The sequence below is a fragment of the Megalobrama amblycephala genome, linkage group LG3 (genome assembly GCF_018812025.1).
Source record: "Megalobrama amblycephala isolate DHTTF-2021 linkage group LG3, ASM1881202v1, whole genome shotgun sequence".
Taxonomy (NCBI): domain Eukaryota; kingdom Metazoa; phylum Chordata; class Actinopteri; order Cypriniformes; family Xenocyprididae; genus Megalobrama; species Megalobrama amblycephala.
Window position 1 is genome coordinate 30,801,288 of NC_063046.1, and position 24,061 is coordinate 30,825,348.

A 24,061-nucleotide genomic window follows, 5' to 3' on the forward strand; every position below is an offset into this window, starting at 1 on the left:
TTTTAGTTCAAATTAGTGTGCTCCAAAACAATAAAAGGCAAAGTTTACGTTTATAAAATACATGCTTTCAGTATTTACAGCCTCTATTTACCACCAACACGGATAAACAATTTAGACGACATCTGCACTTCTCTTTCTCAACCAAACTTATTATTTCAGTCAGGAATACTAATTCGTCATAGCACCCCTCATCAAGCCTCTTGGGACCAGCTCAGTATATGGGACCCGTTGATACTGTCAGTGTCGCCTCACTTATGATCGGTTATCGGTTGATAACGAGTTGGACTTCCTTGCAAGTTGAGGTTCTATGAGTTCGATTCAGTTCGATCGTTCAGACCGGTTTTGTGAACCGATTCAACAAAAAGATCCGATTTAAAAACGAGAAACGCGCATCAAGAACAACAACTTAATAAACACAGTCTGTGTGTTTTTATTTTCTTTTGAAGTACAAAAAAACCGTGAGTTATGCAAATGTTGTAAAATAGCATTCATAAACGCATAATATATGTCTTTTAAATGAAAACTATAACGGAAATGACGTTAACGTCAACATGGCGACTCACACATGCCGCTGTGTGTACATGTAGCGCTTTACAGTAACCTTGTAACTGTCACCTACTGGTTTTCGAAAAGGGATTAGTCTAATGAACATAATTAAGACACGTTATTGTCGAAAAATGTCAAGACTCTCTCGACTGAAGTTGTCATGAAATATTAGAAAGATTCCTATGACTACTACGTGCTTATCTGTTAATAGAGTTGTGATGGTTTCGTATTTTGCTAGCTGTTAAAGCTATGTTTTGCCATTTATGAAAACTTATATCAGAGTATGTGGAGCCTAAACTATTTAAAATTCATAGATAGGGGACGTTTGCTGTCTCAAGGACTTTGTAGCAACTGCATCACGCGCATTAGAAGAGGCTTGATTCTATTAAGCAGAAACAAATCTTATGTAACTCAAATACAGTCCGCTTCTAAACCACCCTGGAGAGTATTGTTTTTTGGAAGTGATGATTTTGCACTGGAATCATTGAAACAGCTTCATGTATCCCGGTAATGATGTCCAGTTTTTTATTACATTACTATTTTTGTTGATAACCCTACTGCGTTATGTTATTAGTTTGCTTTTCTTTTTTTTTTAGAGATGACACAAAAGCTGAAATCATAGATTCTCTTGAGGTCGTGACACTGTCCAGAGATACTCGAGTCAGAAAGTATGCAGAGCAGCACAGACTTCCACTTCACCATTGGCCAGATGTGGACTTCAGTGCACAGTTTGATGTTGGTGTGGTGGTGTCATTTGGTTGTTTAATCAAGGAGAACATCATCAACAAAATGCCACAGTAAGTAATGAGGATTCGGGGAAAGAGCATGACTAAATAGAATGGTTGCATTGTCTGTAGTCATTGTGTGATGTTTTAACAGCATGGTCTCGGCTCATAATTTGTGTTTGCTTTTTTGTTTATTTACGTTAGTGGGATCCTGAATGTGCACCCTAGTCTGTTGCCACGCTGGCGGGGACCTGCTCCAGTCTTTCATACGATTTTACATGGAGACAGTGTCACAGGAGTGACTATCATGCAAATAAGACCTAAGAGGTATAGGCCTTGTACAGTAATTGTTCATGGCAGGACCAATATGAAAGTTACATGAAAGATGCTCAAAATTTTTGTACATATCCCCTTCCAAGTGTCAAGTCTTTTATTTTATGGCATTCATTAAATCAGATTTGATGTGGGCCCTATTCTTCAGCAAGAGCTCTATGAGATTCCAAAGAACTGCACTGCGGATGAGCTTGGAGCTACTTTGGCAGTTGTGGGTTCCAGAATGGTAATTTCCACCGCTTAACATATTTTAGTTTCCACAATTAAAGGGATAGTTCACCCAAAAATGAAAATGTTGTTCCAAACATGTAAGAGTTTCTTTCTTCTGTTAAAAAGATTTTTAAAATAACGTTGGTGATCAAACAGTTGATGGTAGCCATTGACTTTCATAGTAGGAAAAATGCTATTGATGTCAACTGTTTGATTACCAATATTATGTAAAAATTCTTCTTTTGATTTTAAACTTAAGAAAGAAACTCATACACATTTGGAACAACATGAGGGTGACTAAATGATGATAAAATTGTAATTTTTGGATAAACTATCCCTTTAAAAATGTCTTGTTTAATGTATAAATTATAGTATAAAGTTGTGTTTACAGTATAAATATTTAGAATTAGTACGACTAACACTACCATTCAAAACGTTTGTGTTCAGTAAGATTAAAAAATACTTTTTTTCAGCAGAGACACAATAGATTGATCAAAAGTGACAGTAAAGACATTAATAATGCTATAAAATATTTCTACAAAATGCTGTTCTTTTGAGCTTTCTATTTATCAGACAATCCTGAAAAAAATGTATCATGGTTTCTACAAAAATATCTAGCAGCACTGCTTTCAGCTTTGATAATAATAAGAAAATGTTTTTGGAGCACTAAATAAGCATATTAACATGATTTTTGAAGGATGTGACACCGAAGACTGGAGTAATGGCTGCTGAAAATGCATTTTAAAATATATTCAAATAGAAAACAGATATATTAAATTGTAATAATATTTCACCATATTATCTGTTGATAACTGTATTTATGATTAAGTAAATGCAGCCTTGGTGAGCATAAGTGACAACAAAAAAAATATTTTGGACCCAAAACTTTTGAACAGTAGTGTACATTGCATTTATACATCATTTATACTCTTCTCAGTTCTCAGTTCTGGGAAACAACTCTGCTAGCGTTGTGCTCTACTGTCTGAGCTGCAGGAATGATTCAATTATTTACAATTTGTCATTGGGTTTGGTTATGCACTCTGCTTTTGTGACAAGAACACTGTTTGGCATTGATTCACATAAATTGTTTTAAAACTTCTGTCTCATATTTAAATCAACAGTTGATGGACACTCTAAAACATCTTCCTGAAAGGATAGCAAACAGAAAGGAGCAGCCTAAGGAGGGTGCATCATTTGGTAAGTGTGTTTATAAGATAATGATCAAAACAGAGCCTCAGCAAATTCTGAACCTGTTAAGCAGTCATAAGATCACCATGTGAGAATAAAGTTGAAACAAATGAAATACTTTAAACAACCATCGATATTACTGTCTTCAGCACCCAAAATCAGTTCCAGAATGGCCTGGATAATATGGGAAGAGCACAGCTGTGACTACATTGATCGTCTCTTTCGAGCTATTGGATCTCGGGTAGGACTAAAGAGTTCTTAAGAAACGTACATTTACAATCAGTTGCTTAAATAATTGCTTAAATAATGATAACATAATGCTTATTTTTTCTTCAATCAGATTCCTTTAAAAACAATGTGGATGGGCAATCCCATCAAACTTCTGGACTTTGTTGGCAAATGCAATGTGTTGTTTACAGGTAACTAGAGATGCTTATTTTGTGATTATGGTATTGGCTGTGACGAAGCGTTTTCAAACCCGGCTCGTTTGGAGCTTTTGTTATAATTCCGGTACATAACCAGGTGCACTCGCACCAATGAGAGGGCAGTTTTACACACATGTGACTTGCTTGAACACATTTTGGGTACACTGTGCAATGTTGCTTTCCAAAAGCAAACTGAACCAAGGGGGGAATGGAACATTGTAACAATTTAAGTTCCTGTTTCGGAACAAAGCACACAATCTACAGGTCTATAAACACATTAAGTAACTGTTTGTCTACCAGAAAGTGTAATATATGTAATCACACTTTTTTTCGCCTTTCTTTGCAGCTGCTCCATATTTATCTGCAGTACCAGGGTCTGTCCATTATCAGAAAGAATCCAATATCCTACTTGTTCGCTGCAAGGTATGCACTTGGAGTTTGGAAATGTTACCACACACATGTACATTGGCACAGAGGGAAAAATGTTGAATACTAATCAAACAGCCAGAGGACTGCCACTTTGGTGGTGTGGATATACATTGTTCATTGAGGTTTTCCCCTTCAGCTTTTCCCATATTTTTTCCATAGAAGTTTCCATAGAAATTCATTTGAAATCAGTGCACTACTCATGATACATTCCCTCTGTGCCAGTGGACACATAGAGTTAAAATTAAGATATAACTGTATACAATCAGGGCTGTTGTTAAGGGGAGACAACTGGGTTGGGGAGACAACCAGACCTTGTGATGAGGGAGGCCAAGTAAAGACAGCTTTACACCACTGAGTATATCAGTGGGACAGCCCACACTTTTGTTAATGAATGAATTTGCTTTTATTTTTATATTTTCAGTTTTAGTTTTAGAAATGTTATTTGCTTTTCATTTTCAGTTTGTTTTAATATTGCCATTTGTAGTAATTGTAGTACTTTTAATGTAATTTTTGTTATAGTTGGTGGACAAGGCCAAGTGTTTTTCAACCAATATTTATATTTTACCTCAACCTATTTTCAGTGAGCTTTAGTTAACAATAACAACACTAAATGTACTAAATATACTATTACGTCACACTGTATTTTACTATTATATTCAGTTCTAAATTGTACAATCAATATTTATATCAAAAGAACAGTGTTACCATTCAAACAGACATAGGTTCGCCGACATTTACAGCAAGGTCAACAGTATGTAACAATTAGCACTGTGAATGTTGTCTTTTTCTCCACATATTTTTTTTAGGATGGCTGGGTTGGATTCAAAGCTGTGAAATTCAAGAAAAGGCTGTCAGCAGCAGATTTCTTCAATGGATATCTCCATCAGAGCGTGCTGAAGAAATCTCCCTCCTCAAACGCCTGTCAGTTCCAGAGTTATAAAGACACTCGTTTTCCGGGAGGACAGGACAATAATATGCTGCTGCAGAATAACACTTCACTTTGAAGCTTGGCTTTATTGCAATCACGAAATGAATAATATCATATAAACAACTATGTCATGTCATTTAAAACATTTCTGTCTGTTTTAAGACAATGTTGTATTTAGTAATAATGGGCTGTATGTTTGCAGGTCTCTGCACATTTGTACAGCCGTGTCGTGAACGAATGTCAATACAATAAAATTATTTTTGCGAGGTTCATCTGAATGGTTGTTTTATTTGATTCATATTCACTAAGCAGCTACAAAAGAATTCCCTATGATTGTTTTTGATCTAAAATGCAACAGTTTCAACAGGAGAAAACGCTAATTATTATTCCAAAACTTGAGGCGAAGTAAGTCCCGCCCTTTTATCGCCTCATACGTACAGCACGGAGGACTGTCAGCAAGTCCTGCTCTCTCATTGGCTGAAACCATTGTTTATTTTTGCGTCCAAAGTAAAGTTCGGTTTCATTTACAACCTGTCAAATCCGAGGACAGCTGTGAAACCATCAACACCGCCTCGCATTTCACGTAGTAAGTCGTCACTGGAAAATGCCGTTTATGTTCGCATTATTGCATGAAATTAAAGAGCTTTAGTATTGCCGAAAAGTAGCTTCCACTGTCATTCAATTTTCACAATTGCTGAAGAAAAGTGTCTTGTTTACGTTGAGCTAACGAATAGCCGAGTTGCTAGCTAGCGAGCCTACACAACCTACTCACGTCTTCTCTTGCATATTTATAAATGGAAAGCGGCAAGAAATTATGTAAAGTGTATTTCCCCCCGTTGTGCGGTTTGGGGTTTCATTACGCTGTTATGTGATGGGTTTGTTATGTTTGTTCTCTCATGTTATTTTAATGGGAAATGCAGTGCAGTGTTCATTGGTATAGAGCTTTGAAACTGTTACCTAGTAACCTGATACGTAGACTGTGCTGTCACCGTTACACATGTGTCATACGATGTTTTCAGACAGTAGCCAAACAAGCACGCTTTATGTGTAATGTGACATTTTGATAGACTTTGACCTTCCTCCTAAACCGATCAACATACGTGTCAGCTTGAGTAGTAACTGCATAGAGAGTATATAGGATGTGTTATGTAGAAATACAGCTTCTGCAGGGCTTATGGTCAAGTTGTACTAGAATTTCTCGAGCAATTGAACAGGTGTAAATAGGGGATTTTGATCGTCTAATACTTCTAAACTTCTAATACGTTGTGTAGCTGAGGGATAATCGTGTTAAGTATGGAACCAGCTTTACCCAAAATAACACGTATGCCAAGAATGGATCCAAACTGTGGTCAGTTGTAGTTCATTCATTTGTCTTTTTCATGTTATGTACGCAAGTGTCTTGATGCATGCCTTTAGCAAGCGTATAGTTTGGAGCTATTCAGGATCTATTCTATATCTATGCACTATTCAGGATCTAACTATTCAGGAAACTATTTGCATTCTTGAAGTCTGTTGATATGAGGTTTCCTGCATACTTATCATCAGGCTTATTAGATCTAATTATTTTACAGGATTTTATATTATTTATTTTACAGAACGGGTGTTCAGAATTGTACAGGCTTGCTACTACCTTCATCATGTTACCTAGTTGTTTCAGTAAAAAAAAAAAAAAAAAAGTATGACTTGAAAGCATTTTATTAAAATGAGATTGGGGTGTTGCAGTGTGTGACACAAATGTATTTTAAATCTATGAGAACAGAGCTCTGTGGTTTGTCTGGACTGAAGAATCTGCTGACTTGAGGGTAGGAGCTGTAACATGAGTGGCAGCATGATAATTAAGCAATATGACACAAGCAGAAGTGCTGTTGAATATTCAAAAAGTCCAGTTCATATGTGTGCCAAAATCTGCTATGGAATAATAAATCATGTAAAAATTAAACAACATTTTATAAAACTTTGTTAACTGCCTTAATCTCTGAAACAACTGAGAGGCGGAGGTATGGCGTCTTACGCTCAGAAGCCATTGGCACATCCGGTGCCACATCCGGTTGTCATTTACATGTGCCAGTGGATAGTGACGTGCCACTAAAACTTGTGACGTGCTGATGGATTGTGTCATGTGCCATTGACATTGTTATGGAGCATGTTGCCGTATGTGTTGGCACCTCCAATAACTTATAGTGAAACATGCCGCTGTCTGCCAGAGCATTATGTGAATGGTGTAACATACGCACTTAACAGCAGAAAGACATTTAATTAATAATATGTTGCTTTCAAACATAGGGTTTATTACATCCCAGAGATAATTTTTACAACAACCATTAGGGTTCTAGGATTGAGAGTTCATCTATGTCATTTAGATTTATAAAAGATATTTAGATTGGTGGCCACAAATAAAAAAAAGTGAAACATTCCAATTAATGTGGTACCAACCAGATAATCAGGTATTTCATATTGTAAACTAGCATTAGAGACAATGCCACAAACCTTTATAAAGTGACTTCCACCATTCTGAAATGCATTATGAAAACTAGCACCAACCATTCAGAAGTGTGCTGGACCTTGACACTGGCTCTTCACAATGCAGAGTAATGTATTCACTATATTAAACTGGATTATAGTGTGACTACAGCAAGTCATATGCTTTAACAAAAGAAGGAAAGGATGTATACACTGTTAAAAAATGTTATTATTATTACATAATTCCATAAAAGTATTTGTGAAATATTAAAGCCATAGATAAGAACCACTAACCACATATTCAGTTGTAGGCCTATCTATATTTATTTAGTTCATTATCAGACTCTGGCCAGTGTTACACTTATATTGACAACTTTAGCATGCATGCAGCATCATGCAAAAATAATGGTTTACAGTAACGGATGCGACTGTTAATGCGGTATATTCATATGAGACTTATGATTTGTTTTGTGTGTTTCCGTCAGAATAGCTGCTCAACTCATCTGTCAGTCACTAATGGAGGTGCCACAACATACGGTGCCATGTTCCACAACATTGTCAGTGGCACATGACGCAATCCAAACATATCACAAGTTTTAGTGTAACATACCACTATGAGCTGGAACATGACAATGAAAACCGGACATGCCACTGGATGTGCCACTAAGCACTGCGGAATGTGCCAATTGATTCTATGCGTAAGATTCCATTCCACTTAATGTTAAAGTGTTAGTTCACCAAAAAATGAAAAATGAAAATTAATTACTCACCCTCATGTCATTCCAAACTCATAAGACCTTCGTTCATCTTTGGAACACAAATTAAGATCTTTTTAATGAAATCTGAGAGTTTTTTTTTATCCCCCATAGAAAGCAATGAAATTACCACATTCAAGGTCCAGAAAGGTTTCAAAGACATTGTTAAAATTGTCCATATGTCCACCACTACAGTGGTTCAACCTTAATGTTATGAAGCGACGAGAATACTTTTTGTGCGCAAAAACAAAGCAAAAATAACAACTTTATTCAACAATTACATCTCTCCCCTGTCAGTCTCCTACATTTTACGTTATTTAGACAGTGCTTCCGTGTTTATGTCAGAATGCTGACTTGGTATTGGTCGATGCTGTTCACTTGAGCAGCACGATGCATCCGTGTGATGCTGATGTAGGAGCCGGCTAGTAATGAGTCTGCATTCTTATATAGTACATTGAAGTGCTGCACTGTCTAAATAACATAAACTGTGTAGGAGGCTGACAGGGGAGAGATGTAATTGTTACCAGCACTATGTGCAAAAAAGTTAAAGGATTAGTTCACTTCAGAATTGAAATTTCCTGATAATTTACTCACCCCCATGTCATCCAAGATGTTTATGTCTTTCTTTGTTCAGTCAAAAAGAAATTAAGGTTTTTGAGAAAAACATTCCAGAATTTTTCTCTATATAGTGGACTTCAGCAGGGTTCAACGGGTTGAAGGTCCAAAGTTTCAGTGCAGCTTCAAAGGGCTCTACACGATACCAGACGAGGAATAAGGCTCTTATCTAGTGAAACGATCCATCATTTTCTAAAAAAAGAAAAAAATTATATACTTTTTAACCACAAATGCTCATCTTGCACTGCTCTGCGATGCGCCACGCATTACGTAAGTGGAAGTACCGAGCAAGTGTTTACAAAACAAACGTGCAAAGACTAAGTCAAACGGCCTTTACAAAAAAAGATCATAACAACGATGTTGGACAATTTTAAAGTCGGAGGAGAAAATGAGATTTTTAGCAATTCTGCCTATGTCACGTGTGACCTTTCCAACATGATTATGTAATGTGTGGCGCATCACACATAGATAAGCAGATATGACCCTTATTCATCGGCTGGGATCATGTAGAGCCCTCTGAAGCTGCATTGAAACTGCAATTTGGACCTTCAACCCGTTGAACCCTGTTGAAATCCTGGAATGTTTTCCTTAAAAACCTTTAATTTCTTTTCGACTGAAGAAAGAAAGACATAAACATCTTGGATGACATGGGGGTGAGTAAAGTAAATTATCAGGAAATTTTAATTTTGAAGTGAACTAATCCTTTAACATACAGCCCTGCATATGGATTACTTTCACAATGTCTTTATGAGCATTTTTAACCATCAGAATTTTCAGTGGATGGGACAAAAATCTCTCAGGCTTCATTAAAAATAATTTCAGTTGTGTTTTTCGAAGATGAACAAAAGTCTTATGAGTTTGGAACAGCATTGAGGTTGAGATATCATATTGATAACAGAATTTTTTATTTTTGGGTGAACTATCCCTTTTATTGAACAAGGACTACATTTAGTGAACATCAACCAGTCCTCAACCAATCAACCAATCCTCAAACATCAGCCCTTTCACAGAGATCACAATTTATGTGTGCACCTACTGACTGGATCATTTATTGATCAATCCTGTTTGTTTGTTTGTTTATTTTTGTAGGAAAGAAGATGTTTTATTACATCCTTCAGTTCCTTCTTCAAGGACCTTAAAACACGTGGAGAAAAATCCCTTCTCAAAGATCTCTGAAAAGCATCAACATTAGAAAGAATGAATTTGTGTTATCAGTCCATCACTTCACATCCTTCCCAATAACTACTTACTTCCACTTTGGCAGGCCTCATTCAGCCTCTCCTTCACCTCACTAACTCACACTCACACACTCTGCCGGTGACCCCACCACTGCTCCTGCAGGCTGGGTACGGAGCTGGTCTGGCCGCGTGCCCCTCCAGCTCTGCGTGTTAGTGTGAGATGGGGCGGCAGGAAGCAGAGGGTCGCTGCCCCTGTGGACTGTAATGTCAGAGCCCAGCAGCCCCGGCGAGAGCCAGCGCGGCGCTCCCAGATTCTTCGTGGGCTGCGCGGAGGATGAGAGCGAGGGCCTGGACGACTTCGCCAGCATGAGGACAGACATGGAGCTGTACGAAGACGACCTGGAGGATGATTCGGTATGGATTGTGTTCGACTGAGTTTCTGATCTAATGGGCAGATTTTGCCTTCATGTACCTAGGGATTTAATAATTTGTCAACAGAAGCATGTAATTCTTTACCATTGGTTAGCATATTTCTAAGTAACATTAAAGGTGCTACAGAGGATGTTTTGTTTTATACATTTTTGCAATATTACTTGAAACTGTCTTTACTAACTGATAAAAGACTATTTATTAGGTGCACTGAAAGGAATAATGTTAATGTACATCATCTGTGCACGAGGTAGGGCCTTAAAAACATCAGCCAATCGTTTACGCGATCGGCCCTCTGGCTTGTCATTCACTGCCATTACGTTCCTTGTGAGAGACGAGCGCGGCTGCGCGCTCCAGTAACTTTCCACACTCCACAGGCGCCGCATGCAATGTTTTTGTCAGGAGACAGGAGTAACAACTGCAGATTATGAGTTACCTGCGGTGAGTCCGACATAATGAATCCACTAACACGACACAGCGAATGCCGGTGGTAAACACTCGTGTTCCAATACTCGTGCACGAGTTTTGGGAGGCGTTCCCTCGAAATGAGCTGTGAAGGAGGGGGGTTGTTCTTATGCATGCGCTCATTTCAAAAACTCAGTCTTTGGTTTCTCAGTCGACGAAAAGATCCTCTGTAGCACCTTGAAAGACTTCTTATAAGACTCCTAACCACAGAAGCAGGAACTATGGTAGCAACACATCAGACATCAAATATTTGCTCTTTTGTTCCCTATTACCAACTGAAATACAGTGTAGACTAGAGTTTACTGAAAGTATCCCTTTTAAAAGATGTTACCACATGTCAACATCCACAGTACATGTACATGCTTATCTGAGGACATTTTCAGATTTTTGTCCACAAAACTTCTTGTGTGCAGAACTATTAAAGTGTTGTTTTTTTGTTTGTTTTTTTGTTTGAATTTATGTGTCACAATTGTGACTTTATTTCTTATTTTACACAATCTCAGTTACCTGTTTTACTTTTTACTCTGAAGTGGAAACATGCTTCCAACATGGAAGTAAGCTATTCTCTTTAAATGTTCAAGTAAAATGTTCAAAAAACAGTAATATTATGAAATTTTATTATAATTTAAAATAATGCTTTCTATTTGAATACATTTTAAAATGTAATTTATTCCTGTGATGGTAAAGCTGAATTTTCAGCATCGTTACTCCAGTCTTCAGTGTCACGTGAAATCATACTAATATGCTGATTTGCTTCTTATTTCAATGGTGAACTGAATATTGTGGAATTTTTCAGAATGGACAGTTCAAAAGAACAGCATTTATTTGATTTTGATTTCAAGTCATTCTTGTAATTATTTATAAACTTTTGCAAACCACTTTGTTTTCTTCTAACGTCTGTAACTATAAGTATGTTTAGGTAGATGTATATCTCATTTAAATCCTTGGTTTTCTCTTAAGCCTCCAGAGCGTCAGATCGTGGTGGGGATTTGCTGTATGATGAAGAAATCTAAGTCTAAACCCATGACTCAGATCTTGGAGCGTCTTTGCAAGTTTGAGTACATCACAGTGGTCATCTTTCCAGAGGACGTCATACTCAGTGAGCCGGTGGAAAAGTGGCCACTCTGTGACTGCCTGATCTCATTTCACTCTAAAGGTATGTTTTGTGCCTGTGCCCTTTTGAACTGGTTGTAGATAAGGTTTCTCCACTTAAGTCTTAACCACTCAATGAAATCATGAAGCAGCTTTGTTGAAGGGGTCTCCTGTTCAGTTACCTAACATTATTGCATCATCAGCTAATCTAATGAGACACAACAAATGTGCAGTCACTTTAGTGAATTTTTGCATACAAAAAGGTCTGTTCTCCAATGTCAGTAGTGTAGGGATGTACAGTATGAAGCACAGCGAATTTGGGCGACCAGCTTGAAGCCATTGCAAGATCTGTGTAAGGAAATCTTCCGCCCTCACATGAAATTCCAGATCACGTTGATTCCTATTAAATTGACTGGATTCCGCCCCCAAAAATTTGCTGAACAACAGTAAATGTGAAAACACCCCAAGTTGTTTACCAGTGTGTTGTGTCTTTGACAAGTCATTTTTATATTATCATGCCCATATACCAACAGTACTATTTTCTCTTGAATTAGGCTTCCCCCTGGATAAGGCAGTGAGTTACGCAAAGCTCCGTAACCCATTGCTCATCAATGATCTTAATATGCAGTATTACATACAGGATAGGTATTACCATATTCTTAATCAACCACAGTTTTGCATATTTATTTACTCTTTATTTACATACATTTCAGCATCCTGTATGATACCCGAAAGGCATTTTCTGTCCATTGTTAATCATATCTTTAGGAGGGAGGTGTATCGTATCCTGCAGGAGGAGGGGATAGATCTGCCACGCTATGCCGTGTTAAACCGCGACCCTGACAAACCTGATGGTCAGTCAAAGCTTTTGCTATGTTATAATAACATATAATTATAGCATTAACTTTTAAAGAGTTTATCTTTTAAAGAGTTTTTTGCTTGCTTATTTCTTCATCATCCAACAGTAAAGTAAAAAAATCTTAGCAAAGTGTCCTGCTTTGTCTCTGCTCTGATTTATTTTAGTCTCTGGGTAAATATAGCCCCTCATGTAGAGCAATTTTAAGTGTTTCACAGGCCAAGGATACAAATATTGCACTGAGGTCCGTGATGTGACCATCTGGTATCCTCTGAGCCATTATGTTCTTGGCAGCTATGACAGTTCCCTGAGGACCTGAATAAATTTATCCTCCTCTAAAACAAATGACAATCAAAGTGCTATATTTATCCAGCTATAAATCCACATTACATTCATGTCTCAGATGATGACTGTGTTATCTGTCTATCTGCTCAGATAATGTTTCTATTCAATGGAACCCTGTTTTGACTGGACTTTTCTTTCCTGTTTTGACACACAGAGTGTAACCTGGTTGAGGGAGAAGACCAAGTTGAAGTTAACGGTGAAGTCTTTCTAAAACCATTCGTAGAGAAGCCTGTTTCTGCCGAGGACCATAATGTGTACATCTACTACCCAACTTCAGCTGGGGGAGGCAGCCAACGCCTCTTCAGGAAGGTCTTTTTACAGTGGCTCACTGTTATCTGTTCCATAGGGCTTGAGCTGCATCCTCTCAGTCATATAAGCACAGCAGACAGAGAAGAGCTTGCTGGCATTTGTTTTAGTCTTCCCCGTCAGCTGTTAAAAAAATACGGAATTGCAGAGTTTATCCTACAGTCAGTGTTGGGGAGTAACTCGCTTAATATTTGCAATGCTACTAACTTGTTAGCAACGCTACTAAGTTTGTTTTAGCAGTTCATTCATTTAAAACAACTGATTTACCAACCAGAGTTTTAGAGTGCTGCAGGAAAGTCCTCAAAACATGGAAATGAGTTAGCATTTTTGACTTCCAGTTCCATTGTCCCGAAGTCAATGTAACTGTAAGGTTAAATGCCTGAATTAAGGTTTGTGGTTAACACAAGATATTTTCATGATTTTTTCTATAGCAAAAAATATTTTAGCAATACTACTTTTGTGATATTATTTTTAAGCTTTTACGTATCTTGAAAAAGGCAGTTGCTAACAAGTGGCTAAATGGAAATACAGGTTGTCTGGGATCATGCTGAACAGGGAAACTATTCTACTATTACTACTATAACTCAAACTTTCCAACTTATAGATTTTAAATAAAGATTAAAAGAGGTGTCAGAAGCTGAATAGTGGAGGCTTTCAAGTTCACTGTTGACTACACCATGGTCACAACTTCAAAGCCTCCACTATAATACTATATAAGTTGTATAATTATAGCTTACCTGTAGCTCTTTACTTTTGGCAATTGTATTTAGGTTTCAAATTTCATAAAAGTTATTTGTGAATATTATCTTGATGAACAAAACTTGTAAGAATCATAAACTTTTGTTGGTTACGGAGCATAATTTCTGTACTAATACAAAAGCCATTTGAAAACCCTGGCTTTTTGCAAAGGGAACCGAATAATGCTAACTTATGAGTTGGCCTATAAAATTACATCATCCCTGCAGCACTCTTGCTCTGTGGTTGTCCCTAAATTTTACATATTCTATTTTGTAGAAAAATACATTGTTAAAGCTGAAGTATTTTTTTTTTACTATTTTTTTTTTTAAACAACTTTACTATCCCAGTTTAATACGCGGGGATAGTTTTATAAGCAAACCATCTGTATCCCTGAAAGGTTTAACAGTGTGGCTCTAACAAAACTTCACTCTGTTTTTTTGAGCATCTCGACCAGCCTGAAACAGTAACACTGGCCCAACTAATGCCGTGTGTTTGGGGCAGAATAATCTGTTTCTTCAACCAATATCAGTTGGGGGAATGTTCATGAAACTTATTTAAAAGCAATGATTCAAGCTATTCCATTTGGTAAGAGTAGTGTCACAGAAATTACACTTTTTACTTCAACTTTAAATTCAGATGTTTATTTGATTCAGTTATATAGATTAGGGTGTATTTTAAGTTTTAGTAGTTGTATTTAATATAAATGTATTTGTTCAAGTTTGATACTGTTACCTTAATTGTGAATTGTTAAATTGTATATTGTTAAAAAAAACACCCCTTAAAATACCTTCAGTTGTAGTTATGGTTTTGTAACTTGTAGTGTAGCTAACTTTACTGGAGTTTATTTGCTGAAATTTATGCGCATCTTGTACCTTTGTAAGCTGCAGTTTCACAGTAGCTTTCCTAGAACTGCCTACAGTGATATGAACAATAGTTTATTAGAAAACTGTATACATAATTGAATATGTTGCACAATGCCAACATCGTAACATATGAGTGTGAATGTGTCTCTGTTTCAGATTGGGAGCAGAAGCAGTGTTTACTCTCCAGAGAGCAGTGTGAGGAAAACTGGCTCCTATATCTATGAAGAGTTCATGCCAACCGATGGCACTGATGTGAAGGTACTAAATAATTTACTGTCTCCTCTACCCAGAGATTGAATTAACCTGTTCCTCTTGATCAATATAGAGCAAAGTTTTGTTTTCTTACATGATAATTTCAATTGTAAATTTACTATTTTTAGAGAAGCAACAGCATTATTTTGTGTGTTTTTGTTACAGGTGTACACAGTAGGGCCAGATTACGCTCACGCAGAAGCTCGGAAGTCCCCTGCTCTCGACGGGAAAGTTGAGCGAGACAGTGAAGGCAAAGAAATCCGGTACCCAGTCATGCTCACTGCCATGGAGAAGCTTGTGGCCCGTAAAGTGTGTCTGGCGTTCAAGGTCAGATGAGCTGTTCGTTTCTTGCTTTCAAGAATGAAAGTATGAATGTACAAGAAAGAATGGGCAGAATGAAAATGTTTCTAGGGTTTAAGTCATTTCTTTCCAGGTCAGTTACCTGTTCATGCTGATTTTGTTCTCAAATACTCTTTACACTGTAGCAAACAGTGTGTGGATTCGACCTCCTCCGAGCCAACGGCCATTCGTATGTGTGTGATGTCAACGGATTTAGCTTTGTGAAGAATTCCATGAAATACTATGACGACTGTGCTAAGATCCTGGGGTAAAGCCTAATGATCATCAGATAAAGATTCAAAATGTTTGTATTTCAAACATATTAACATATAGTTCCAAAATACACAACAGGATACGTTTGGCTTGTTCTTTCTTTCAGAAATATTGTGATGAGGGAGCTGGCTCCTCAGTTCCAGATCCCCTGGTCCATACCTACAGAGGCAGAGGACATTCCTATTGTACCCACTACATCAGGCACCATGTACTTATTACATGCTATTCTCACATATTGCCATTTGACTTATTAAAGTAATGTAAACTATCCATTAACGATAGTAAAATTCATCTTTCCACTTGAAATTTTGTTGTCTAATGCAATAACATTCAGATATTTTTTAGGTGTCCACTCTTAAGTGACCGTTTATGATAATGCCTCAGAATGACGGACTGACTTTTTTATTATTATTATTCGTTAGGATGGAGCTGCGCTGCGTGATCGCTGTGATCCGTCATGGAGATCGTACACCAAAGCAGAAGATGAAGATGGAAGTGCGAAATCCCATGTGTGTTCTTGCCACCTGCACAACAGACTTAATAACTTAAAGCATGTCTGATAGATCCATATAGCAAAAATATGGTGCTTTTTCCTTTCTTCTAGGTTTTTTGAGCTTTTTGAAAAATACGGTGGCTATAAAACAGGCAAGCTGAAGCTAAAGAAACCCAAACAGCTCCAGGTAACAAATTTAAAATATATATATATATATTTATTGAACATTTTCCAACTCTAACAGAAAGGACAACACAAATTTCAACCCCAATCAAGAAAAAAAAGTTGGCGGAAGTAATTAGTTCCATCAAAATCTTGTGCCAGCCCGATATAGTTTGAGTCTTATCCATGTCAGCAATATGTTTTTCATACCTGCAAAAGTAAAAAGATTATACAGTCTTTTTTCTTTTGATAAAATCAAAGCTTTTTCAGACAGATGAAGGATCAAAATAAAGGATCCAATACCAACACCTTATCAAAGATATTAGTCATTTCAGAAATTATTCTTATTGTTGTTATTATTATTGTTATTATATTTTTTATATATTTTTGCTGAATTTAAACCAGTGGTTCTCAACCTTATTGACCCCCTAGAACTTATCTTAATCGATATAGGCACTCCTATTTTCTGTAAATGCAAAAAAGAAACTAAAATAATCATAATTAAAATAATTGCATTTCAGGATACCAAAAGTTTTATGAGCTGAATATTCTTCTGGACTCCCACTTTTTAAAAAAAAAAAGAATTTACATGACTCTTCCCGTCATTTATTATTTACTTGCTAAGGATTTTTTAAAATATTTTAACTTAATGTATAATTTATATTCATTATAAAAATGCCCAATCCGTTTTAAGATTTTATTCATTTACATGACTTTTCCAGGTCCACAATCACACTTGTAAAAAATAGGGTTCCTTATATATCCAGGTTTCCCAAGACTCTGGGAATCCTGGTTCTTCAAAGGAAACAAAACCTTGTTGAGGGGGTAAATTAAAAAAAGAAATACCTTGGTTTTGGTTAGTTTTAAACTTATTTTAACACCTGTTGTGTCTTATTTTACATAATTTTATTTCATCTTGAAGCCCCCTCGGAAGTTTGCTGAGCCCTCATATTGGGCCCCGGCCCGCTGTTTGAGAACCACTCATTTAAACCTCGAATTTATTGTTAAAACCTTCTGTGCTACTCCATATCTGTGTTTCCACAGGAAGTTCTGGACATTACCAGGACACTCTTGGCAGACATAGGTCAGCATACTGACTGTGAAATTGAGGAGAAGAAGTCCAAGCTTGAACAACTGAAGACTGTTCTAGAAATGTACGTTAATGTAAGATGTTAACTGGGCCATGCTAACTGGCACACTTGCAGTCATCATTGGTGGCCTCCTTTCAGTCTTTTGACAAATGACATATACAAATGTCATAAATGGCTTGTTTAAATTTTACTAGCTCAGGTGTTATATAAAACGATACATTAATTTCCATCAAATTCTTAAATGCTTTCTTACAGAAAAACACAAATAAAAATACAATAATGTTTCTAGTGTATCTAAGGAGACATGTAACATTTCTTAAAGGAGATTCAGTTAAAGGATGTTGTATATGAACACTATGTTCAGCAATATTCCCAACATCCAGTATTTTTAGAATCTCAATTGTAAGATTCGTCATATGACACAATGAAATCACAGTGTCCCCTTTCACAACACTTGACAAGCATCACTCATTCAGCAATGGCATAGATGCACTGGATGGATTTCAGAGCAGCTGTTCTGGCAGGTCCTTCCGGCTATGTTAATATAGATGTCAGTCAAGAACAGTGAAGTGGAAAGTAAACTTCTTTGTGGCCTGTAGACACCCTAATTACACTATTGTCCCTGTTCTGTTCTATTATTTTTTCAGGTATGGCCATTTCTCTGGAATCAATAGGAAAGTGCAGCTAACCTACCTCCCTCATGGACAGCCCAAAACATCCAGCGAGGAGGAAGGTACAAGGATTTTTGATCAAGAAACACAGTCGTGTTTGGCTTTAATCATGTCGTGCATTATGGTGCTGCTATTTGTTGTGTGCAGATACTCGTAAGGAGGGTCCCTCTATACTACTGGTGCTGAAGTGGGGGGGAGAGCTGACTCCAGCCGGCAGAGTTCAGGCTGAAGAACTCGGCAGGGCTTTCCGCTGCATGTATCCTGGAGGTCAAGGTGAAAAATAAAAACTCCTGATTGTCAATCTCTTATGGTTGAGGACACAGACATTCGTCACTGGTTTTGCCCATTTCAAACTTTAGATAAGGGGTTCTCAACTCTGGCCCTCAAGCTCCAGCCTTGATTAAACTCATCTACCTGCAACTTTCTAGTAATCCTGAAGACCTTGATTAGCTTGTTCAGGTGTGTTTGATTAGGGTTGGAGCAAAACTGTGGACCTCGAGGGCCAGAGTTGAGAACCCCTTTAGATCTTCACTATGATATTTTGAGTCTGCTAGACTCCACAAACTCTCCACAAATCTCTTGCTTTCTTTCTAATCCAACAATACACCTAAAACTAATTAACAAACATTCAGATTAATGATGTCACTCAATGTTGGATGACATTTCATTAATCAGTCACCTACAAATATTATTTAATGCTTTATAAATCAGTACTTTCAAATGAACTTTCAAATATAAATATGTGAATCATAGTTAAATAACTGACTTACAGTAGAGAAATGACTAATTAAACTAAAATTTCTGAGTGCTGCAAGAAGGAGTCCTAAAACCCGGAAATTAATTAGCATTTTTGAACTTTAAATTCCATCGTCCAGAAGTCAGTGGGCTTTTTTGAATGCGTTTTTGGTTAAATACCTGTGGTTAACACAAGCTCATGATATTTTTCATGTTTTATTCTATGACATAAAATACTACATCTGTAATACCCCACTCATGAATTTTTAAGCTTTTACAGTATGTGTCTTGAAAAAGGCATTTGATGACGTTGATGTCATGCAACTGTGGTGCAGCCTAAGTTCAGCTTTTTACTTCTGCAGATTGTATTTTGGCTTCAATATTCATAAATCTTGGAGTCATTTGCGAAGATTATCTTGATGAACAAAATGTGTAAGAATTATAAACTTTTGTTTGTCACAGAGCTTATTTTCTGTAATAATCCAAAAGCTAATGGATGTTGAGGGAACCAGGGTAATGCTAACTTCTGAGTTGGCCTACAAAAATACAGCATCTCTGCAGCACTCTATTAACCAAAGATCTGTGAAGTATTTATTATAAGATTGATCCTTGATGTTCTTGATGTTTATAAAATATAAACTATTAAAAAGTGTTACCCAATTTTGGGATAAAACCCAGTGACTATTCAGCAGTCTTCTTATTATATACTTCCCATTTTCTTGTTTGTTCTTGGCTATAATTTCTGCTTTTTTTCTGTGCAGCGGTATATTTTGTGCCATTAAAGTGTCACAAAACCATGTTGTTCCTAAGACTATATTTTGCACTGCAAGTCTTCTGACACTTTTGTCTGAGGAACAGACTTAAATTTTAATCATTGTTCACGGATAGCTTTCATTTTTCTTTATCTTGCAAATTACATTTGTGATTACATTTTGCTTACTTGATTGGTTGTGTGACATGGAACAACCAATTGTGTTTACTGTCAGTGACATCAGTCTTGGTTTAACGTATCTAAGGTTGCCAAATTTGAGTGAATGAGATTTTAAAGAAAAATAACCTTTTGGACATGTTAACTTTCACATGTTAACCTTCAGAATTATACTCAGTGGTGGACAAAGTATACAAATCAAGTACTTGAGTAAAAGTACAGATACCCAATTAAAATATTACTCCTGTTAAAGCATTAACTGCACCTTTTCAATTTCAGTAAATTTACAAAATTATTTGATTTTTAATGAACTTAAACATTCACCTTGTACTGTTAATATTTATTTATTTTGAAAATGTATATACTCCATCCCCCTTCTCAAAATAATGACTGATAATTCAAGTGTGTAATCAAGTAAAAATATGAAAATATAGCATATAGTATATAAAAATGAGGAAAAAACAAAATGTGTATTGGCAAATATAAGCATACAGTATAAAAACGGATGTGACAGGGCAAAATGTTTACATTTTAAGAAGAAAGCTATGCAAAAATACCAGTTTTATATCATTTGAAACTGCTACAGCAGCGGGAAACATGCATGGGCATTAATTTGCATTATTTTAACATTTATACATTTTGTTTTTACTAAAACCTTCCTCGTTTAGACGGTAATACACAAACATGGACATTTCCACATTCAAGCATTTCATACAGCTCGCTAGTCAGACTTGTGACTCAAAATTCAGTGAATTGTTAACTGGAGACTCGCTCTGACCAGATAATTTGAATCAGTGACTTGTTGACTCGAGAACAGATGTAATTGATTCGATCAAATTTCCTTTTTTAGACCGATTTAGCAGGCTTGCTCTGGACAGATGATGATTTCTTTAGTTCAAAAAAATGGGGAACGACATATTTTTATAAAAAGTAGAAAAAAGACGATTGACAAGTGCATAGAGGTTCTGTTCTGGGCAAGAACTCTCTGCGCATCCATGCAGCTTAGCATGGGTAAGAGCAGGGAGAGCAGCGATAACCCCCTAGGGTAAACGGAACAGAACCAACATAAATGTATTGCAGATATTATTAATGTTCAATAATTTAATGTACAACATAATTTGTGAAATTAGTCTGATTCAAAGGGGAATCAGAAGGCCAAATCCTGACTGGATGAGAGGAGGAGCTGGGGATGGAGGAGGTTAATTAGCTCCTGAGAAACGTGATAGCTGTTGATAATGCTGAAGGACCTTATATAGTTAGACATGAGTCACCTGAGAGTCAGCTGATGCAAGCTTGACTGATGTGACCTGCCAGAACTAATGCTACGCTTGATTATTATGCTTTAGAAAAGTAAAGGTTTCCCAAAATAAAGATACTCTGATAAAGTATGCCCACCACTGCTTATACTAGAAGTGTTCATCGCTGTTCAGCGACACACTGTCCTGCAGAGTTTCATTCCAGCCTAGTCCAACACCCATGCCTCTAATTGTCAGTAAAGACCTTGATTAGGGTTGGAGCTAAACCCGGAAAGACAGTGGGTTTTCAGGAACAGGGTTGATTACCCTTGTTCTATATGGCTTTTTAGTCTGACTAAGCTTTTATCTGTGAATGTTATGTTCTTGTCTACTTACAGGGGATTACGCTGGCTTTCCAGGCTGTGGCCTGCTCAGGCTACACAGCACCTACCGCCATGACCTCAAGATCTATGCCTCTGATGAGGGCAGGGTGCAAATGACTGCTGCTGCCTTTGCAAAGGTCCTCAGCCACAACAAATAGAAGTCGTCTAAGGTTTAAAGATATAAAGTTATCAGAGGATGTTAAGCTGGTGTTGGTTGTCTGCCTCACAGGGTCTCTTGGCACTGGAAGGAGAACTGACACCCATTCTGGTCCAGATGGTAAAGAGCGCAAACATGAACGGCCTGCTGGATAACGATATTGAATCCCTCAGTGGCTGTCAGCAGAGGGTTAAGGCCAGACTTCATGAGATCATGCAGAAAGATCAAATCTTCAGAGAAGAAGATTTTGACAGGGTAAATCAAAGCGTCAGACATCTTTTGAACTATGGGGTGTATTTCAGCCCCTCTGCTGACTTGATATGAAAAGCACATCTGTGTCCACTTCATCTCTTTTGTTTCTCCAGCTGGCTCCAACATGCAGCAGCTCTCTGGTGAACTCTATGAAGGCTGTGGAGAATCCAGTGAGTACGTGTGATCAAGTCTACACCCTTGTCCAGAGCCTCACCTCACAGATCCGCAAAAGACTTGAAGACCCCAAATCAGCAGGTGATTGCTTTGTGTTCACATAAAAAAAGACAGAAAAGATAAAAACACTTTAAAAGGCCATACAGAGAAACTTGTGAAAGTATGACATGAGTAAATGAGTTGCCTCTCTCAGATTTACAGCTATACCACAGCGAGACACTGGAGATGATGCTGCAGCGCTGGTCTAAGTTGGAAAGGGACTTCCGCATGAAGAGCGGCCGCTACGACATCAGCAAAATTCCTGACATTTATGACTGTGTTAAGTATGACGTGCAGCACAACAGCTCCCTGGGCCTGGAGGACACAGTAGAACTCTTCAAGCTCTCTCGAGCACTAGCCGACATTGTCATACCTCAGGTGTGTGAGGAAATTTTGAAACATGAACCTATACAGCTTGTCCTCAGCTAAAGATTTCTTTTACTCTTCTGCTTTAGCAGCAGGCTTGTCAGAATACCAATATTTCATGTTTTTATTTTATTCACATATCACCTAGCCCTCGATACCACAACAAAAAGTCATCTCTCTTTCTCTCTTTCTCTCTCTCTCTCTCTCTCTCTCTCTCTCTCTCTCTCTCTTTCTCTTTCTCTTTCTCTCTCTCTGTCTCTGTCTCTCTCTTTCTCTCTCTCTCTCTCTCTCTCTCTCTCTATATATATATATATATATATATATATATATATATATATATATATATATATATATATATATAATTATTATTATTTTTTTTTTAACCTTTCTAAGTACTTCTTGACACTTTTTTGGCTAACAGCAGTGTTATTTCAGTATCACTGATACTAAAATAAATATATTTGCAGTTTTCATTTTAATTTTAATTAAAGTTTTATTAATTTCATTGTGTTTTTGTCATTAGGGCCCGAGCACCGATGGTGTGAGGACCCTATTGTAATTGCTCAGTCAAATCTTCTTCTTCTCCGAAATGAATCGCATTTTTGAGGGCTTAAACATGCTCGAAAACTCATGAAACTTTGCACACGCATCAGAAGTGGTGAAAATGTATGCCTGATAGGGTTTCAGAATTAAGTGTGGCAAAATGGCTCGATAGCACCACCAACAAAATTTCAATTAAGCACCCTTCGTGCTACTTTCACATACAAGTATGAAATTCGGTACACACATGTAACAGCCCAATACCTATGAAAAAGTCCATGGGTGCAAAATCAAAACCCAACAGGAAGTGAGATATTTTGAATTTTCTCTGCAAAATTTTTGCAGTTTTTGCCATTTCCAGACATTGTACTTCAACGAACTTCTCCTAGAGATTTTATCAGATCAACATCATATTTGGTCAGTCTAATCTAAAGACATTTGCGATGTTAAATTGCAAAGATTTTGAGTTTTCACTGAAGGGCGTGTCCGTGGCGGCCTGACAAATGTTCGATGTTTCCATGAAAGAGGAAGCTATTGTAAGTCTGGCATACAATGTCCGATCTGCCCCAAACTTCACATGTGTGATAAGATTCCTGGCCTAAAGACATCTATAGTCATTGCGCCACCTGTTGGCAACAGGAAATGGCATGCTTTGCACTGTAATTCACTCCCAGAAACACATTTGTATATGCCATGAAGTACCAAACATACTAGAAACATGTTAAATCATGCAACACCTGGCTAAGTGCTAATGTATGTGATTAACACCACGAAACAAGAAGTTGTTGTAACTCAGGCATACAATGTCCGATCTGCTCCAAACTTCACATGTTTGATAATAGTCCTGGCCTGAACACATCTACATGGCAGTCTTCAGTCACAGTCAAAGTGCCACCTGTTGGCAGCAGGAAGTGTTGCACGTCGAAATGACTTTGCCATATTTCTCCTGTATTTACTCGCTTACATGCATGTCGCCCCCTGTTCACTGTTTTCCTGAAGCCACCGGGTGGGCGGTGACCCCGGGTGCGAGGGCCCTTTCATTGCTGCTTGCAACTTTAATTTTTTATTTTATTTTTTTTTATTTT

General features: G+C 37.3%; 2 protein-coding genes across 6 annotated transcripts in view; both read left to right on the forward strand.

The window, feature by feature from the left end:
- The first annotated feature begins 356 nt into the window (after positions 1–356).
- Positions 357–5,056, forward strand: mtfmt (mitochondrial methionyl-tRNA formyltransferase). Its single transcript, XM_048185083.1, has 9 exons — positions 357–1,053; positions 1,143–1,343; positions 1,476–1,598; positions 1,728–1,830; positions 2,936–3,011; positions 3,152–3,243; positions 3,343–3,421; positions 3,774–3,850; positions 4,663–5,056. Exons 1-9 carry the CDS (start codon positions 830–832, stop codon positions 4,858–4,860), a joined length of 1,173 nt encoding a protein of 390 aa, XP_048041040.1. The 5' UTR covers positions 357–829; the 3' UTR covers positions 4,861–5,056.
- Positions 5,057–5,233: 177 nt separating this feature from the next.
- ppip5k1a (diphosphoinositol pentakisphosphate kinase 1a) overlaps positions 5,234–24,061 on the forward strand; it is a 36,784-nt gene continuing 17,956 nt past the window's right edge. For 4 of the 5 annotated variants that reach the window (XM_048185062.1, XM_048185065.1, XM_048185064.1 and 1 more), the window contains exons 1-19: positions 5,234–5,370; positions 9,704–10,206; positions 11,647–11,842; positions 12,333–12,423; positions 12,547–12,632; positions 13,134–13,288; positions 15,043–15,144; positions 15,304–15,465; positions 15,624–15,745; positions 15,857–15,958; positions 16,173–16,259; positions 16,355–16,430; positions 17,450–17,559; positions 18,144–18,229; positions 18,315–18,440; positions 21,464–21,585; positions 21,678–21,860; positions 21,971–22,112; positions 22,225–22,448. In XM_048185062.1, coding sequence (XP_048041019.1) covers positions 10,057–10,206; positions 11,647–11,842; positions 12,333–12,423; positions 12,547–12,632; positions 13,134–13,288; positions 15,043–15,144; positions 15,304–15,465; positions 15,624–15,745; positions 15,857–15,958; positions 16,173–16,259; positions 16,355–16,430; positions 17,450–17,559; positions 18,144–18,229; positions 18,315–18,440; positions 21,464–21,585; positions 21,678–21,860; positions 21,971–22,112; positions 22,225–22,448 — 2,322 coding nt within the window. In that variant the 5' untranslated portion in view covers positions 5,234–5,370; positions 9,704–10,056. Of the gene's footprint in view, positions 5,371–5,463; positions 6,133–9,703; positions 10,207–11,646; positions 11,843–12,332; positions 12,424–12,546; positions 12,633–13,133; positions 13,289–15,042; positions 15,145–15,303; positions 15,466–15,623; positions 15,746–15,856; positions 15,959–16,172; positions 16,260–16,354; positions 16,431–17,449; positions 17,560–18,143; positions 18,230–18,314; positions 18,441–21,463; positions 21,586–21,677; positions 21,861–21,970; positions 22,113–22,224; positions 22,449–24,061 lie in introns of those variants that run through there. The other variant, XM_048185063.1, reaches the window with a different exon arrangement.

What these genes read in the sequence shown, in the direction of transcription:
- mtfmt (XM_048185083.1), top strand. Translation starts at nt 830, where the DNA reads ATGTGGAGCCTAAACTATTTAAAATTCATAGATAGGGGACGTTTGCTG. An exon ending in TAAGGAGGGTGCATCATTTG is followed by an intron (nt 3,012 to 3,151) that starts GTAAGTGTGTTT and finishes TACTGTCTTCAG; the next exon opens with CACCCAAAATCAGTTCCAGA. An exon ending in ATGCAATGTGTTGTTTACAG is followed by an intron (nt 3,422 to 3,773) that starts GTAACTAGAGAT and finishes CTTTCTTTGCAG; the next exon opens with CTGCTCCATATTTATCTGCA.